We start from the raw sequence: 19,760 nt of genomic DNA, 5'->3' as shown, positions 1-19,760 counted from the left end.
CTGAGGGTTGCGATCCATTGCCGGACAAAAAAAAAAAAAAAAAAAAAAAAAAAAAAAAAAAAAAAAAGCTCGTATGGGTTCTGGGAACATTAGATTGGAATGAGTTCCTTTATCCAAAGCAATCCTAGGGTAGAGCTTTGGTGTGATGACTTGGACCCAATATTAAGACTTTTCCTACCGTGATCATTATAGCTTGGTAAAGGTAATGGAGAATTTTGAATTCAGAACCAGACTGTCCTGTTTTTTAGTAGCAATGATTTTTTTTTTCTCTGCACATCATGCTCTGTTTTGAATTCAGTGCTTCTTCCCAAAAGATGATTTTTGGCCACAGTATTAATGGATATATATATTATGTTTAAGTATGTGTTAATCTTTTATATGCTTAACTTTTTATGAGGTATTCTTAGGAGATTTTGAGGAGGGTCATTTAAATTAAAATAAGGGAATTAAGTTTTTGATCTTATTAGAAGAGGGGAATTTTTCTGGGAGGGGAAATATCTATATAATAAAAGACAGCTGGATAAAATATGTTCCTTGAGGCCCCAGGTTTTTGGTTACCATGGAATTTGGCGGTGATATGAGGGGAGTAGGTTCCCTGTTTAATATCTCTAGTTTTCAGCAGCTACCATTCTCTGAACCTCAAAGCCAGACATAGGAGGTACACCTGGACATTGGCAGCATCCCTGGGGACTGATTTCTGATACTTGTGTAATGTGCGCTTCTCTTTAGAAGTTCTCAATAATTCTCAGTCTGAGAATCAATTATAAAGAAGGGTTGAACATGCTTTTGGATTTCATATAGACAAGACAGGATTATTACCAGAGGCTGGTTTATGGTCCTTTATTTATCTCTGACTAGCTTTGTGACCTAGCCCAGCTTTCTAATCCATTATTTAACCCATAAACAGTTATATCTTTAAAACTAAATGAAACGTTTCAGCTCTAGTGTTTTTAGTTCAGCCCCTACACTTATAGTCTCATGAGAAATTTATGAGTCTACGTAGTTTGTTAAACAGTAGAGGGAAATAAAGTTGAGTAAGTTCAATTTGACTATTTTATGAAAAACCTTGGAAGCTAGGAAAAAAGCATATGGACTTAACGTTGTTGGCATTTTAGAGCCCTGAGTACAGAAATGACATGATATAAGTGGTATTTGAAAAAGAGTAGATTGTTGGTAGTATCTAAACTATATAGGAAAGTGATTGAAAGCAAGGAATGTAATCAGTATCTTATAAATGGATGGAATCAGCTAATATTTGTGTTGTAAGAATGGAGTGAAGACCTGTGCTTAGAAGGTAGTGTGTATATGTTACTAGACTTTAAGTTGAATGAAAATCTCTTGTAACATAATTTAAATGCTATTATTTGAATTAATAAAAATCAGAAAAGTCTTAAAGAAAAACATCAACAATTTTAGATTCAGAAATCATCATCCATAGATAGGTACATTCAGAAATCATAGGATGACTCAGAAGTCACCATTCATGTATTTGAGTCATTCTGGATTTTCATACAATGGCTGCCAACATTTTTTATGACACGGTTACATAAGGGGTGGTAATATTTGTGTGGTACATTGGGGATGAAAGTATGAGCTCCTGGTGCAGTTGGGCGCCAGGGGCAGCTGGGCATCCCAGGCCCTTACAGCAGATGGTTGAGGGAGATCAATTCTCAGCATTGCAGGAACCAGTCAGGGGTACCAGCAGGGAAGCTCTGCCCTAAGGAACAAAGAAAGGCCCGAAGGTAAGAAAATACTTTCCTACTAAAGGCTCTGCCCCTAATCAAGAAGAGCAAGCAGAACTCTTTGAGCAATAGAAAGAAGTGTCCTTCCACCTGGCCTTACCCTCAGTGACCAATCTCTTAGATCACAGGCACCTCTCTCCTTCATTTTGCTGAAATCTCTGTGCTTTCCAGTGTCTGTTCTTTATTATCCTCTCATCACTTTTTCTCACTGGCAGGCCATGCTGTCTATACCACCTTTTAGAAATCATTACTGTTTTTATCTCTCATCGTAAAAGATCAAGCATCCTCTTTTTCAGGGGCTTTTGTACACCTGGCTTGTTCTTGCTGTCCACTCGATCCCTTGTGGGATGCATGACTTTCACATCCACATTGACCACCTAACTCCCTAACCTCATGATTCATCCCCATTCACATTTAACCAATATTATTTTCTTTCTTTGACTCACATAATTTTAAATTTTAATTGAGCTGCCAGTGGGCGAATTAATGCTGTTTGTTTGGTTTTCATTTTTGTTGTTTGTTGTTATGTAAAGTGAAATAGGAGATTCTTAAAGTATAGCTAGGGAAAATTTATAAGTCTAGCAACTCAATACTGAAATCACATGAAAAAACTTTTAAGAGCCCATTAAATACTAATTTTACAAACATTTTCTTTGTAGGTGGAAAAACTGGTGGATTCGTGGAATTCTTACTCTAACTATGATTTTCTTCTTTTCCCTGATCATCTATATGGGATCCTTTATGCTGATGCTTCTTGTAAGTGTTTGACATTTTCCTAAGTGTCTCTTGCTTTGTTTTTCAGTAATTTGAGCACGTCATAAAAAAGATAATTCAAGACTTGGTAACAGCAAATTTAGTTCCTTTAAATGTCTTCTAGTTCATGAAATGAACTAGACTAATCTCCATTAGCAAAATGGTCATTAAGTGTGTTCATTCAGCAGGCACTGAGTATGTATAATAGATACATGTCAATGTATCCAACATTGTGCCAAACATTAGATGTGACAGAAATACACACACGCACATGCACGCGTGCATGCATATACATGACTTCAACATATAAGACTATTGGCTAGATCCCTGACTTCAAGGAACTCAGTGAAATGGCAGAGACATATAAGTAACGATATAAGTGAATAGTGTGGTAAATAGGTGGGGTAAGTCCTCTGATAGAACATGTTAGGAGAGCACAGTAGAAAAGTACCTAATCTAGTCTCAGAGGGAGATGAGGAAGGGCTTCTAGAAGAGATGATAGCAAAGCTGAGTCCTGAAGACTGGACAGGGGAAAGCATTCCAAGGTGGGGACATATGGTCAAGGCATGAAGGTAATGGGAGAATGTGGTCCATTGGAGGATCTGTACGTGTGGAGGGTGTCCAGGGATGAAACTGGAGAAGCAAGTGGAAGCCACTGTGGGAGTTTTAGATTTTGTTGTGTATGGGAAGCTCAATAAACCGTGAAGCCAAATCAGTATTTTAAACTCTTAATTCATTCATGTAACAAATGTGTCCGAAAAGCTTGCTGTGTGCCAGGCATTATGCTAGTTCTGGGGTATGATATGATGGTGCTAAGAAAAACATACCTCTGTCTGCCATCATGGAGCTTACTGTCTATAAAGAATTGATTTTATAAACACACACACAGAAGAGGTCTTCAAAAAGTTCATGGAAAGATTTGTATTATTTTTTAATTATATTTTTCCATGAACTTTTTGAAATGCTCTCTTATACATATAATTACAAACGGCAATAAGCATTTGAAAAAAAGAATAATGCTGTGAGAGCAAAGAGGGAGCTGGGAGCCTTTCCAGAGGCATTGTGCCAAGCACAGGCGTTGTGATCTGAAGGTTGAATGGGTGTCATTGAGGCAAAGGGAGGAGTTTGGGGGAAGGATTGTTACAGGCAGAGGATTCATGTGTACAGAAGCCTTGATATCTGCGAAGAAGGAAGCGTTAGGAGTCCAAGATGGTGGGAGCAAGAAAGAGAAGTGCGTTTGTTCAACAAATGTTATTAGGCACTTACTGGGTACTGGGGATGGTTTAGCAGTGAACGCTGAGAGCTTGCTCTCTGGAGTGTCGTGTCCCTCTATATTACTGTTGTTGTTATTCATCCCATCTCAGGTAATTTGGCCTCGTCTTATGTACTCACCTCCTGGATGCTCTTGCCCTCTTAGAAATGTGTTTACCCATCTCACCCGCCTCCCACTCAGTCCTATTCATAGTCAATAAGCTCATGGGCAATATGATACATTTTTTCTTTTACTTTATAAAAAAATAAGTTTTGAAGTGAAATTAGACACAATTAAAAAAATCCCATCAACTCCTGAAACCACTTAAAGTGGCTCTTATAAGCACCACAAAGCCTCTTTCACTTTTCTTTTTGTCCTCTCATTAATTTTGTACTACCTTGGGGATATCAAGGTAATAAAAATGAGTAAGAAATTACTTTCTTTGTTCTGTTAATTTGATGACCTCTTAAAGTGCTTTTTCTTACAAAGGAAGAATGGATAATGGATAGGGCAGACTTAACATGAGGGCAGAGGATGTGCATCTGAAAGCCAGGTAAGCAGGCCTGGCCAGTTGTCTGGGTGTGATTCCAGGGGAAGGGCTCCCAGCTCACAGTCTGCTCAGTCTCTGACCCTGCCCAGGGCTAAAATGACTACCATTGGCCTCAGGACTTGGGCATTTAAGAAGTGAGTGTGTGCAGAGCACTCTACAGTGTTGAGTGACGAGGCCTAGTGAGCAGGGAGCTTAACTAGGGTTTTGCGGATGAAGGGACCAGTGAGTGGGACCTTGAGCACCCATTGGGCTGGACAGAGGACTGTGAGCAAAGGTGTATCAGAAAGAGGTGCTTTTCCTTGAGCACAGAGACGAGATTTTGGAGGGCCTTACAGAACTATATGAGGAAGTTTAGGTTTCATTTGGAAAGCGGTGAGGAGCCACTAAAAATATTGGAGACCGTTTGAGCTATTATTCCTTTTTAGGAGGAAATTTTTATCTAAGATATTGCAGGACACTAGTATCCTAGACACTGACCTGGGCTGGTTTGGTAGACTTCCAAGTAAATAAGTTACATTTTCCTGTAAACTGTTGAGTGTGGTAACTAGGGCAAGAACTTGTGGATAAAGACTACTTTTTAAAAAAAAAAATTACTTTATTTATTGAATCAAAGTTGATTATACATATTTTGGGGGTTGAACATTGAAATATGTTGATCAAATCAATATTACTAGCATATATATTGTTACAAATCATAATTATTCTTTATGCCCCTTGTCTAATCTCTCCCCCCCCCGCCAATTACCCTAGATTTCTTCTCTCCTTCTGAAAGGATAATGGTTACTCTGTTAATTTGTTGCCTAGATGATCTGTCCAATGCTGAGAGGTGTGATCAGGTCCCCCAATATATATTATAGAGCAGATGCTTCTCCTGTCACTCTGAAGTGGGCTTTGTGGAGAGAGACATCCTCTTCTTTTCTTTATCTCTGCTGGTGACTCTCCTTGTGTGAATGCACTCCAGTGGTTAGAGGACCATCTGCATCATGGTTGTGGCATCTAGCCGCTTTCATGGCAGCCATGGTTATTATGGTGGCAGTGGTGGGCCACCCACATGGAGGTGATGTTTTTGGTATGCTCTTTGGCGCTGGCATTGTGCCAGGTTCTGGGGTGTGTCTGGTCCCCTTCTCCATGCCTCTGGTCCCTAGGCAGGCCCCAAGGCACTGGCACCATGTGCCTGGTTGTGGGAGGAGGATCCAGTCTCCTTCTCCATGCCTCAGGTCACCGGGTGGGCCCCAAGGTGCTGGCGCGGTGTGCCTGGTTGTGGGAGGGTGGTCCGGTCCCCTTCTCCATGCCTCGGGTCCCTGGGCAGGCCCTGAGGTGCTAGCTTGGTGTGCCTGGTTGTGGGAGAGAGGTCCAGTCCCCTTCTCCATGCCTCAGGTCATTGGGCAAGCCCCGAGGTGCTGGCGCAGTTTGCCTGGAAGTGGGAGTGGGGTCCGGTCCCGGGATCCAAGCCTCCAGTTCCCAGGCAGGCCCCAAGGTGCTGGTGGTGTTCCTGGGCCAGAACTAATTTTTTGTCCTTTGCTTCTAACATGGGGGAACTTCCTGTGGGAACCAGTACTTGAGCTGTGTGGTTGAGTTAAATTTCTGCTTTGCTGCTGTTTCCCAAGGGAAGGCTTTTTGTGCAGCTCAGGGTTTAATGGTTGACCTTATACGTACTTTTGACTCTCCAGAGACCCAGTGGATCTGTGTTCTGTAGAATCTCTGATCTGGGCCTGAGTTTTTTCATCAGTCTGCCCCCCATGCAATTCTGCATTCCCGGCCATTCTCCTCTGAGTGGTCCTGTGCTGATTGGGGGGCGGATCGGCTGTCCTTGCTGTGTCCCAGTGTTCTCCTTGTAGGCCCATCTCCCCCACTGCCCATGCTCCAAACACTTCCCATGGGATAGGCCCTGTGCTGGTCCCTTGTGATGACTCACCAGCCTCTGAACGGCTCCCTTTTTTCATTTGTTCTGGCTCCTTGCTCCTTCGTGGGTACATGTGAACCCTATTAGTGGTCTTGCTGTCCTGCGGGCTGCCAAGGCCCTCTTCTCTCCTGCCACCTCCAAGTAACTCCATCTGAAGGGTGCAGCTGCGGCTTCTTCCGGCTCCTGCTCCATGCACTCAGCAGCTCCAGCCTTAAAGCAGCCACGACCCAAAATGCTCAGAGCAGCTTTTTCTTTCTCTTGTCATGGTTTCTCCTGCCTTCATGAACTCCATACATCTCTCCTCCTCTTCCTCTAAGCTCCAGTGACCTCAGCTTGGATGATGTTATATTTTTGTAGTTGTAAATTGGTTGATTTGTGGGAGACAGTGACACTGGGAACCATTTATTCCGCCATCTTGACTGGAACCTCACCTAAAGACTACTTTTAACCACTCTTTTATGGCAAAATTCAAAACACTTTTGATGACATGCGTGCATATTTGGATTCTGATTTTCTTAAAGAGAATCATAAACATGCCTAAAGTACTTGGGCTTTTTTTGTTTATTTTTTCTACTATGAAAGGAAAATATAATTTTATTATAAGTTATTTGCTTTGATTGGTGAGTTTAATCAGAGAAGAAAATAATTTTAAAGACTAGTTAAAGTAGATTTGAACTGTTATTGCTTACTTAAGTTTATTGTCTGTACGTGGACACATACATATGTTATATTTACATATTTATGTACATATGTTATATATTTATGTTAAGGGAATATGGATGATGTATACATATACACACATGCACATAGAGTTGGTACTCAATTGATATTACTGTTATGTGTTTCAAAGTCTTATTTAATGTCATAACACCAACATCAAGCATTCAGATTTCTGTACCAGTCATCCACCGAAAAAATAGAAAATAAAAAAATATAGTCTTATTTATATTCATATTCCTAACTAGATAATTTGTATTTTGAGTAGTATACATTATGCCTAACTTGCATTTGCCTTATAATGTCAGCACTCAAAAATGACTAATTCAAGATAGTTTTGTTAAAAACTTACTTCTAGGAAATGGTAGCTACTATTTTAAGATGGAACTCATACTCATGTTCCTCAAAATAAAAGGAGCTTTTTTCCTTCATCCTTCTATTTATAGTTAATTGTTGTATTCACAACCTGAATCATGCTTTCTAAGCGATGCAATTACCAAAGCATATTTTGATTTAAAGGCAGATGTTAGCATATAGAAATTACTGTAAGAGGTTTTTCCCCCTAATCTTCTTGGAAATTGCTATACTAATTAAGTTTTAATTCACAGTATACTTGTATAATTTACTTTTAAATAGTGTGTTCAATTTTTTTCCCATTGTGAGAGTTGTAAAAGTGTATTAATGTTACTTTGGAATATAGATAATTTTAAAAAATCATTCCCAACCTCATCATCAACAATCAAAAACCGATTAATACGCCATTTGATGTATTTCCTTTTGTCCTTTTTCTCTTTAAATTTATGTATTAAAAACCATGGTTGTAGTGATAATGTGACTAAAGTTTTGTATCCAGCTTTTGAAACTAAATATAATATCATATTTTTGTGTTGCTCCACAGTCTGTATAACCATCACCTTTGTTAGATTCATCTACTCAATGAAACCTATGTGCATCATAAGTTGTCTAAACCATTGTGATATTTTTAGACTTTCAGGTTATGTTCTTTTTTTTTTAATTGTAAATAACACTATCCTATTCAGGATTATTTTTTAGAATAGATTCCCAAAATAAAAATAACCACTTTTATTTGGATAACCCACAGGTACCATAGTTCGTACTCACCAAGTCCAAATATGAACTTCTGTTCCATCCCCTAGCCATGCTGCACCAATCTGTCTACTTTGCCAAGCCTACTTTGGTATTGTTCTGTGTTCCTTTGTCTCCCTTAGTCCCCCAGTTTCCTCAGTCTCCAAATCCAGTTAGTTCTATCTCCTCAGTATCTCTCATACCTTGTCCTCCACCCCATTGAAGGATTGCTAAGTAGAACATCAAGAAGGGATTCATATTATAAACCCATTTACTAAGCAAGTATTTAGGACACTGTGGAAAGAGAACTATATAAATTCAGTTGACTGGCCAAAGTGCCTGCAAATGTAGAAAGTTGCTTATAACTTGCCAGGTTAGCACAGCTTCGATTGACCAGAGATGTAGCTGGCTTGGGAGAACTGGCACAGCCAGAAGAATGAAAGACCATGGCCAGTTCCTGGGTGACTGGGTAGAAGATGTTTTAACTATTTGTCCTGACAGTATCTTTATCCTTTGCAAGAATAACACAATGTACAGTTAACAATAAATGTATGCAAGCAAACTATGTATGTGATTGCTTCTTAGGGTAACTTGAGACAAAATGGACAAATTGGACAAAAAGATTGTCTGTCTCGAGAAGGACAGTCCCAGGAAATGAAGTGTAATGAGGGATAAAGCCTAGTCAACGTGACCAACCGGACGATATCCCTCAAACTTTAAACTCTGATGCCATCCCCTACCCTGGGGATTTATTTTTGAATAAAATATGATCTTGCTCACCTCTTCGGCCATCACTTGATTTTAGGGACATTGAATATTGTATTTTTCCACTGACATTTAGAATATTAATGAATATATATGACAAGAAGCTGCTTTATTAAATGATTGATCACAGATGTAAACATTGAGAAATGTGTGTCAGTGTTTTCTCTTGGTTTCAGGTTCTGGGCATTCAAGTGAAATGCTTCCACGAAATTATCACCATAGGTTATAGAGTCTATCATTCTTATGATCTACCCTGGTTTAGAACACTAAGTTGGTAAGTAAACTTGAAACTGTTTTAGATATGAGAATCTGATTCCTTTCTAAAGTTTGTAAAGGAAGCATCCTGATCAGTCAGTATCCAGGCAGTTTACCTTATAGATTGATTTTGGAGAAGGATAAATAAAAATAATATAATTGAATTTTAGAAAGAAGAAAATCACCTTTGACTCCCTCACTCGAACACAACTTTTTTCATATCTCACATTGCAGTCTTTGTAGAGATATCTAATTTATATTGAATATATACACCATTCTTGTCCTTTAAAAAAACCAAAACATTCTATTGGATATATTTTACATCCTTTATAATCATAATTTTAGCAAAAAGCTTACTAATAATCTTTTGCTTTATTTCCCCTTAGTTGGCATGAGAACACACAAAATATTGTCTATATACAAATGCATATAAAGTTAGTAAAAAAAAAAAAAAAAATCACCAAATGATTTTAACAGTTAAAGTTTATATCTTTTAAAAACTTTTCAGGTATAATTTGTAGCTATCTAGCCTAGGAAACATGATAACATAATAGTCCATATTTAACCTAAGTGGCCATGCCTTTTAATACAACTGTTTGATTTGTATCAGCCAAGGAGCCAGTGTCTTACTGAAACAGATATATCACATTTGGGGTTTAGAATAGTCAAAAGTACTTTCTTGATTTTGGTGATAGCTGATTTTCCCTCCTAACAGGTTTTCTCATGAGTGGCAAAGTGTATGGAAAATGTTAGATGGATAAAGTAATAGGAGAACGATTCCATGCTAAACCGTGCAGGATGGATTCTAAGGGCAGAAAAAGAAAAGATAAACCGGGTGGGCTTCAGTGATTGTAGAAGCCTTCATAGAAGAGAGGTGATAGATGAACTGGCACTTGAAATAAAGACAAGATCTGGATAGTGAAGAGTATTCTGTTGGGAAAGCAGCATCTATCAGGTACTAGATAGAGCAGAACAGATGTGGCATGTGCTACAGATGTGAAATATTCCTGGCCCTCCTGAGCAGAAGGTGCATATTAGGGAATAGTGGGCAAAAAAGTTGGATTGGTGGGCTAGGCCTTGATCTCCTTACAAAAGAGTCAAACACAGTTTCTGTTGTAGGAAAATAGAAAAATGGTAATGCATTTGATGGGAATGAGAATACTTGCCCTTTACTTTGGGAGCAGTGGGGCTTAATTCCATCCTTGGGAACCAGAGGGAAAGCACCCCTTCTGTCTTCCATGGTTCTCTTAGCTAGCTAGGAGTCTGCCCTTCAGAGGATGAGGCCCGGAGGAACTCTAAGGCAGTGTTTCTCAGCCCTTTTCCTGGCTCACACAAGCTCCCATCAGCAAAATCTCAGTGGGTTCAATCTCTCCCTGGGGGAGGGAACATGCTAGAACTGAGGGATAGGACAGATAATTTATGTAGTTTTTAAAAGATTTTTCTAGAGATTTTTACCTGCTACTAGCTCCCATCCCCCATTGCTGCCCCTTAAGAATCACTGCTCAACTGGAGTCCACCTGGAGCATTAGAAGAGGGGAGAAAAACGCCATGCAGGGCACCAGGGAAAGCGCTGGATTACTTCTTCCTTCTCTCTTCATCTTGCATAGGGGAGGTGGGGATCTGTCTTAGGACCTCTACTATTAAAAAGCATTAGATCTGTGAGAAGTTGGGAGTTCATTTTCATTGTGATCTTAATACTGTATATATGTGTATGTGTTTGTGTGTAGTATTTTCTGCATTGTTTCCTAATTATCTCAGGCATTAGGTTTTGAGCTAATTAAAGGCATGAACTATATTAAGTAGATTTTCATTGATCAATAAGCTGGACATTTAGTTTAAATAGGAAAATAGCATTTTGGTAGAATGTATCTTGAATTGGTCTTTTGATCTAGGTTTGATCCTTGTGTCATCATCAAAATGTAGAGAATAATTCTGTTGAGTTTGAGGGGGAAAAGGGCTTCAGATATAAGAAAGCTAATTGTTTTTAAATTATAGGTACTTTCTGCTATGTGTGAACTACTTTTTCTATGGAGAAACTGTAGCTGATTATTTTGCTACGTTTGTTCAAAGAGAAGAACAACTTCAGTTCCTTATTCGCTACCACAGATTTATATCATTTGCCCTTTATCTGGCAGGTAAGTTAAGGAAAATATTATGTATCGATATGTAGCCAACATATTTTCCCTGTTTATTTTTGTTATTTAAATTCATAACATCCTTTGTTACATTTTATTCTAGTCTCTCTAATTGTTTCCCATGTATAAAGCAATTGTTTTCTTCATGGTATTAAATGGCAATTATTTCCTAATGGTGCTTTAAAAAAGTACTTGATTAATAGTCACTTCATAACTTTGAAAATTTTCTTTGCAAATTGTAGTGAAGAAACTCTTAAATATGTAGTGATTCCTAACCAGATATAATTTCAAAGAAACTTAAACTTGTATATATTCCTTTATTTGTTCCAGGGAAAAAGAGCTTTCATATAGAATTAATCAGGATAATTAGGTTTTTTGACATGGCTTATTATATATGCAACTTTGTTTATAGTATGCTATGCCACATGTTTTTTATGATTTTAGATTAAAAATTAGATGTTTAGGGTAAAGTTAGAATTAACAGATTGCTTTTCCATAAAATTTTACTGGTTGTAAAAAATAAAAAAGGCAAAAAACAAAAAATCTAAGAAATTGCTTTTAAAATGTAATTTTTATAATTTGTTTTAAAAAATTTTTTTATTGAAACATAAGTGATGATACTTATTTGTGGGATATAGAGTTGACTATCAGTATTTGCATACAGTATGTGATGATCAAATCAGGATAGCTGGCATATCATCATTACAAAATGTAAAATGTACTTTTTAAAAGCCAGATTGCTGATGTGAATCCTGGCTCCATCACTTACTAGCTAAGTAAACACTGTGAAATTTAATTAATTTTTTTGTGCCTCAGTTTATTCATAAAACACTTAGGACAGTGTCTGGCACTATTTAAATATTTGTTGTTATTATTTTCACTTTTAAAGAAGGAAATAAAATTTGTGAGTTTTCATTTTAGCTGTTGATAGTTATCATTTTAGCTCCCAGGAGTTAGAGTATATGGGGAAGCATGTTCAGTCCTTTAAAAGTATATCATTTTATTTAGTAATTATGATGGTGTTTATGGTGCTCCTACTTTAATAAAACTCCTTCTGTTCCTGACCTTTAAGCCTTTAATTCCTAGGCCTTCGGATTCTAGAAAGTCAGAAAGTGAAACAATTTGAAATTATAATGATAAATTTTCAGAGAATTTTGTTTGTTTTGGGTTTTGGTTTTTTCTTTCTTTTTTTTTTTTTTTTGGTGATGAGGGACTACATTTTCTAAAGGGTTTTCTTCCTTTTACATTCAGTTTTTTTGTTCAGTCCAATTTCTGAAAATATTCCATCATTTAAAAAAATTATTACTGATATATCTACAAAGTACATTCTTAGAAATAAGTATTTTTAAATATTTCTATTTTTTCAAGGGCAAACAAAATAAGATATTTATTTGAAGATAGTTGGTCCATTTTCAATTCTGATCAGTTTGAAGGATTAGAGAGATTATGATGATTGATATCAGTTAAGGAGAACATACTAAAGTTTTGAAGGTAAACACTTGACTCTGATTCTGTGTTTATCGAAGCATAGTTCTGACATTTTTTTCTTGGAAGGAACTGAGTAGTTCTTCTCAATATCAAACCTATAAGCCTTGATTTATTTTGTTAAATGTAAGGTAGATTCTGGGATAGATTCTTTCCTGTCACAGGAGAGAATACGAGGAATCTTCAAAAAGTTCATGGAAGGATTCATATTATTTTTTAATTCTGCTTTTGCATGAACTTTTTGAAATATCCTTGTGTAGTATCTTCTCGGTTTATATTTACAGGGGTAAGACTTCTTTTCTGGCATTGTAACCAGCATGGTGCTGATAACACCAAGGTCCAGGGTTTGATCCCTGTAGTGGCAAGCTGCCAAAAAAAAATAACAAAAAAACAAAGTTTACTGGTATATTGGGCAAGAAGTGCTTCATATTGCCACCCGTTATTTTAGTTTATGATTATTAGATTTCACAATAATTGGGTAAGAATTTCAATTTAGTAAGTTTCCATTGTAATAAATTTGTAAAATGTAAACATAAACACAAATACTGTTTATAAGTCTTGGAATTATTAAGAGCATTATATTTACTAAAGTTATTATAATACGGTTTTGAGAAATTTTAAATTACTCTTGAATCTTGCTGATATGAATTTATGGAACCACACATCTGATATGAATTTATGGAACCGTACATCATGACTCTGGAGAATCAATAGAATCTGAGCATTCAATTTCTAGCCTTGTAATTCTCAGTAAGTTAATAAAGCTCTTTGTTTATGTTTCTTCATCTGCAAAGTGGAGATAATAATAGGTATTTATATCTTAGGGATGTTGGAAGGATTAAATGAATTAATACACGTAAAATGCTTAGGCAAGAGCCTAGAACATAATAAGTGTTCAATAAATGTTAGCTGCCATAATAGTTATTATTGATTTTTGTATTATTAAGAGACTGAAAACATTCTGTACATATACTTGATGAGTTAACATAGCAAATAAATTCTATTCAATTGGAATTCAAGATTTGTTTCCACGTCCACATAATAGCAAGGGACTAACTCATTTAATTAATACAGGGGATGATTATTGAATTCGTACCATGGAATATATTAGGCATTTTGGAGATTACAAGGTTGTTTCCCTCAAGAAACTTACTTAAAATTCTTAGTATAAGAAGGTAGGAGAGATGGCATGAGTAGCTAAAATATGCCTAGACGTGATATAGAATATTGGCTTATTTGGGCTTCAAAGAATCTTATCCTTCGTACCAAATTACACAACAAGCACATGTTTTCTTGTTCTTGAACAGGTTTCTGCATGTTTGTACTGAGCTTGGTGAAGAAACATTATCGTCTGCAGTTTTATATGGTGTGTATTAACCATTACTCTGTAGTCACTATATGTAATAAAAACTCTTACCTTTATTTTTTTTTCCTGCTAGTTCATGTCTTGCCTGAATGTGAGGGGTATTTCAATTTTGGATGGCCATTAAATATAAAACATTGAAGTTGAAAAGTTTTTTAGGATTTTAAGATTTTACCTGTTGTCAAAGTTTCCTAAAAACGTTTTTTCTGGCCATTTTCAAAGACTGTAAAATTAAAGTATTTGAATTCCTTAAATTTGTAGAAATTTAAAGAGTTTTCATAGTTTCCTGGACAATTACTAAGCCTGGGAAAAAATCTACTGTATTGTTCTGTGGCATGTAACTATGTTTACCTGATCTTATCGTGAGCAGAGCATGTATTTTCTTGGTAGTTATAGTTAGTCATAGAATTGCATAATTCTTCTTGGCATAAGGTATTTTATTCGGTGTATCAAAGTCTATGTTTTGTGAAATTTATCACTGCATATGATGAACTTTTCTTATTTTCTTAAATTGTAACTAATAAGACTGTATAATGCAATGTAGTTTTTAGATCTGTGAATTCATGTATTTGTAAAGCTTGTTTTAGATTTGGAATATATTTCCTATTCTTTATTATTTGCTGTTCTCTGTTACAATGTTCTGCTAAACATTATTGCTTGGAAATTGTAGTGTTTCTTACATTTCTAATTTCAGGGGGTCGGAGAGTGAAGAGGAAAATTGTCAGTGAAAATTTAGAAATGAGACAAATTAGAAATAGTAAAATCATCTATGAAAATATAAATTATGCCTATTGGACAAAAATCATTTATGCATTTTGAAACCACTAGGATAAATTGTATCTTTTAAGCAGATAAAATAGAAGAAAACAAAACAACAAATATAAAATATTGTTTAATGAAATGGAAAATAGGTTTATTAAAAATAAATCAAAATCCTAAGAATTTGGAATGTCATTTTATAAATTCTAATCAAAATTGTAACACTAGTGTATAGAAGCATTAGCTTCTTTTTGTTCACATTCTACTCATACTGATTATGCTAAGAGTCATTAAAGTGGCATCTCTCAGGTTAGATGGAATTTATGAAACACAAAGGTCTTGGAAAATTTGAAATTGAATACTGTCATTGAATAGACCTGTGACTATTTCAAGTATGAGAGTATGGAGTTTAAGGGCAGTTGAACCCTGCTGGTTTGAATCATTTGAGGTTAGAAATAACTCTTCATGGGGAAAAATTACTGTAATAAACTCTAAAAGAAAAATAGTTTTTAGCATTTTTCATAACTGCAGAGTGCAGCCAGAGTAAAATGTTCTTCTCTAAATGCCATAATAACACTATAAATTTTTCATTATCATTTAAATCTGATTCAGGATTATGGTTTATTTTTTATACATGTTTTTAAATTTATTTGTGTATCTCAGTATTATTAACATTTCACTTGTGTATAAATTAAGATTACTTCGTTAAATGTTTTTATTTTTCTAAGTAGGTGACAAAATGAATATAATTTACTAACAGCATTTATTTTGTATGACCTTATCTTACAAGTTTTGACCAAAAGTCATGGCTGAAATTTGTGTTTCAAAATTACTGTTGCTTCTTGGCTGCACTGATCAGTTGTGTTCACTAATTTTTATGTTGTTGGGCTATTAACAGTTCGCATGGACTCATGTAACTTTACTGATAACAGTTACTCAGTCACATCTTGTCATCCAAAATCTGTTTGAAGGCATGATATGGTAAGGGAACAGAATTATGCTGCTTTATATTTAAGTTGTAGCACTTTTAAAGCTCTTGAACATTGGACAGTGTCTTACAGATTTCTACTAAAATGTACTATTTGTTGTTTTCTATTCCATTAAAATATATTACTGAGTTTTCCTTAGTATTTAACAACCTGAGACAAAAATGCTACATTAACAACCAGAAACCTTTCTTATTCAGGTTCTAAATAAAGTCCAGAGTCCCCAGAAAAGCCCCAACAATTAATTACAGTTCAGGTGTAAGCCTTAATGTGACTTTTTTACAAAGGATAGACTTAAAAAAAGAATATATTTACGTGGAATGCAAAAAGAATAGGGAAGTTTTCTTATCAGTAAACAGTGTGCCAGAAATGCATTTTTCTCTAGGTGAAAGTTGGGTAGGTTCTGCTTTGCTGTTATGTAGGAGTAGGTTTCCAAATTTCAGATGTATGGAGTTATTTGCTCTATGGCAGTGGCTTGCATTTTCAGAATGCATTTTTATTAGTTAAAAATTAGTTCATTTTTTAAAAACTTTTTCTTAGGTAAAAATTACTTGGAGTAAAGAAAAAGGTTAAGACTTTTTAAAAATATGACTATATTTCCCCCACATTCATTTTAAAGCTATTAATTAAAATCATTTATAGTTGATGGGTTTTATCAAGATAAATTTTATTCCCTTGACTGCTTCATGTTTTTTACTGTGTGTGTGTATAAATAATTGGAATAATTTTAAGATTGTCTTCCATATACAAACTTTAAATTCATGGTGGGACACTTACTGAAGCAAGTAGGTTCTGTACAACTAGTAGAGTTTAATGCAGTCATAAGCTATACTCATAGAAAGAATTAAAATTGATAATTTTTTTCCTGAAAGAGAATTTATATTAAGAGCTTAGTATAAATTTATCAGATTATATTGTCTAAATAACTGACTCATTTTCATTTTAAAAGGCTGCTTTTTTAAAGATAAACTTTCAATCTGACTTTCTTTTATTTTTTTAATTATAACTTGTTCTGCATAAAATTAAAATTTAAATGTCCATAACTATAGTAATTGATAATTTAATAATTTCCTTAGGAGTATTCACTTAGTATGTTAGTTTATTTATAGATTTTGCTCTGCATAAATTGCTAAATAGGCAAACTTGGTTGTTGTTTATTTCCGATGTTTTGGCAAGTGTTATGTTCTGGACTAGACTGCAGTGTAATCCAAAGTGTTGTTACATTGGTTCATTATGAGTCATAACCTGTATAAATATTTGCCACTTAATCATGTGGGCTTTTTCCTGCTGCCTTTTTTTTTTTTTTTAAAGGTTCCTTGTTCCAATATCAAGTGTTATCTGCAATGACATAACTGCTTACCTTTTTGGATTTTTTTTTGGAAGAACTCCATTAATTAAGGTAATGGAAAAATATTACAACCAAGCCACCACCATAACCTTTAAAAAATAGCCACTGGAGAATATTTCCAACAGCTTGGTGCTGTTGGGCATTTTTGATTTCTGATGTACCTTGATTTTACTGAACTGCATTTAGCCACAGCGCAGGAGCAGTGAGCCATATTTCCCAATAATTCCATCTGGATTCTTCATCAGATATTCTATTGGTTCTTTGATAAGGGCTTGACTCCCTCGGTTATCCTGTCTCTTGGGAAGGTCCGTTTCATCTTTCTGCTGGTTTCTGCATGTTAGCTGGTTCTTTTTTATCCCCTTTCCCGGCAGCCCTATAAACAAGCCTTTCCTTGACCCTCAAATGTCTCTTCCTCTGTCCCCTCCTTTACCAACCTCTCTTAGAGAGTAAATTATACCATTTTCACATACTCGTGTCCATTTGTAAGGCTTTTCCATCCAAACTCATTTCAAAGAAAGATTTTAGGGCCCTACAATAAAATACTGATAAAATGCAAGTAGTAATAAAAGGTTAAGACAAGGGAAAGGAAAAATACACATCAGCAGACTATATTGTTTTGCCTTAGTTTTGGATCTGCTTAAGGGCAAGGGAGAAAAGAAACAAACCAATTCTTTGTGGAAATTAAGCTTTTTTCTAAAACGGATTTCTGAAAAAGAGCTTTCAGGTTGTGGCTTTAGATAGGATTCACTCAGTTCACGTATTAGGCAAAGACTTTTATAATGTTCCCATAAATACAAAGGTACTTCAAAAAGTTTGAGGAAGATAGAACTGAAAGGTAGTATGATTCTTTCCATGAGCTTTTTGAAGTACCCTTGTATATTATTTGGCTATGAAGGCAGTTTTGAAGGGATTGTGACAATTGTTCAGATTTTAAAAAGAAGTTGATTTAGAGTAGTATGCAGGTAGCTTAGCGTCCCAGAGAAATGGATGGACTGACTGTCCTTTAAAAAACCCTCCATAAACTCTCTTCCCCATGGGATTCCAGCACACAAAAGTTCTGGGCTTAGGAAGCCTTCAGAAAGGCTGTTAGAGCTGTAGAAGAATCTCATCGACTGATTTTGAACATAGCTTTCTAGGGAATTTACCAGGCTGGGTAAGTTGTGTAATATACCTGGATAACTGAGCAGTTAACCCCTAAATCAATATGATATGAATCAGTTCAGTTTGATAAAGCTATCTTTAAAATAATCAGTGGGCACTTTTGAGTTTGAGTCCACTCCTACTTCATGGCAATAATACCAAACTATCCTAGGAGAAGGTATATTCATCCCTTCTCTAAGGCAGAATTGTTATTAGATTTATTCAGAAACCACTTTGGGCTAAATATTTGGGTTTTGGTCTTTATGAATATCAGGACAAAAGGTGTATAAAGAGCTCATGTAGCTTAGCCTATAGCCCATTTCTATCTTCAGAAACTCCCCTCTGATATTTGGCTTCTGTCCCTGTTGCACTGAAATGATCATCACAAAGGCCGTTAAACATCTGATGACCAAATCCCTACACACATCTCACTCCTTATCTTATATGGCACCTCTGGATAATTATCACCGTCTACTCCTGAGTCTTTTCCTCCTGCCTCTGCATTACCAAGTTCCAGATTTTCCAGATTTTCCTTCAGCTTTCTCTCCCTGAATGCCTCATTGACTGGGATCAATAGCCTGAATCTGAAACAAATGGTATCTATTCTTAGAAGCACAGCGTGTTCCTTTCTTCCTGGAGACAGATGTAGATTGTGAAAAAAGGGAGGACAGTATATGAATACTTGAGGAGCAAATACAATATTTGGGGCTGTGGAGTATTTTGTCATTTCAGAAAGAGGTCTGTTGTGAGTATAGCATATTAGGAATATATGAAAATCTGGCTTGTTGCCATCTCCACGTTTTGTTGTGCTCATTTTATTTTTGGTTAGTAGCAGGTCTATACTGACCATGTGTACTTGGAATGAATATTTCTCTTCCTTACTCCAACAACTCATTATTATTATTATTATCATCATCATCATCATCATCATCATCATCACTACTACCACTGTTATTGGGGTTTATATATATAAACACAAAAGTCATGGGATGATTATTTTAGTTTACAGTTTATATAGTCCTTGAGAGAAAAACAAATAAATTGAGGCTATTTAAAAGGAAAAAACAGATATTCACAGCATGCCAAATGTTTGAGGGCCTACTACATGTTAAATGCTACTGGAGAGATTTGCACACATAAATCAGGAATATAGAGAGAAAAGGGTTTTAAACCATTCCAATAAGAAAAAAGTAAAGAGACATGTTCAAGGTATTGAGGGAACTCCTTGAACAGAGTTTGCAAATGTATTATGTTTTGTGAGTGCAGTAACTCTTTTAAATTTTATTCGGCCTTTTTTAGTTGTCTCCTAAAAAGACATGGGAAGGATTCATTGGCGGTTTCTTTTCCACAGTCGTGTTTGGATTCATTGTGAGTTTTTCTAGGATTTTTATCTTATATATATTTTGAAAAACTGTACCAAGTTTATTAGTCTATTATAAGCCAAAAAATTATTAAAGTACAAGATGCTAGCAATATATTTATTGAGATCTACTTAAGCGGAACTGATTTTGTACCCCCAGT

At 35.8% G+C, this 19,760-nt stretch overlaps 1 protein-coding gene across 1 annotated transcript in view; it reads left to right on the top strand.

The window, feature by feature from the left end:
- CDS1 (CDP-diacylglycerol synthase (phosphatidate cytidylyltransferase) 1) overlaps window positions 1–19,760 on the top strand; it is a gene marked incomplete at its 5' end in the record, with an annotated part of 36,991 nt that overhangs the window by 4,464 nt on the left and 12,767 nt on the right. The window contains 7 exons of the mRNA XM_008573986.1: window positions 2,402–2,498; window positions 8,945–9,042; window positions 11,019–11,158; window positions 13,951–14,009; window positions 15,664–15,746; window positions 17,063–17,150; window positions 19,539–19,607. Of these exons, the coding sequence (XP_008572208.1) occupies window positions 2,402–2,498; window positions 8,945–9,042; window positions 11,019–11,158; window positions 13,951–14,009; window positions 15,664–15,746; window positions 17,063–17,150; window positions 19,539–19,607 (634 nt within the window). The remainder of the gene's footprint in view (window positions 1–2,401; window positions 2,499–8,944; window positions 9,043–11,018; window positions 11,159–13,950; window positions 14,010–15,663; window positions 15,747–17,062; window positions 17,151–19,538; window positions 19,608–19,760) is intronic.

This window comes from Galeopterus variegatus, unplaced genomic scaffold (assembly GCF_000696425.1).
Source record: "Galeopterus variegatus unplaced genomic scaffold, G_variegatus-3.0.2 Scaffold980, whole genome shotgun sequence".
Lineage (NCBI taxonomy): Eukaryota > Metazoa > Chordata > Mammalia > Dermoptera > Cynocephalidae > Galeopterus > Galeopterus variegatus.
Note: the sequence above shows the minus strand (reverse complement) of the source record. Positions and strands in the feature narration are given on the sequence as shown.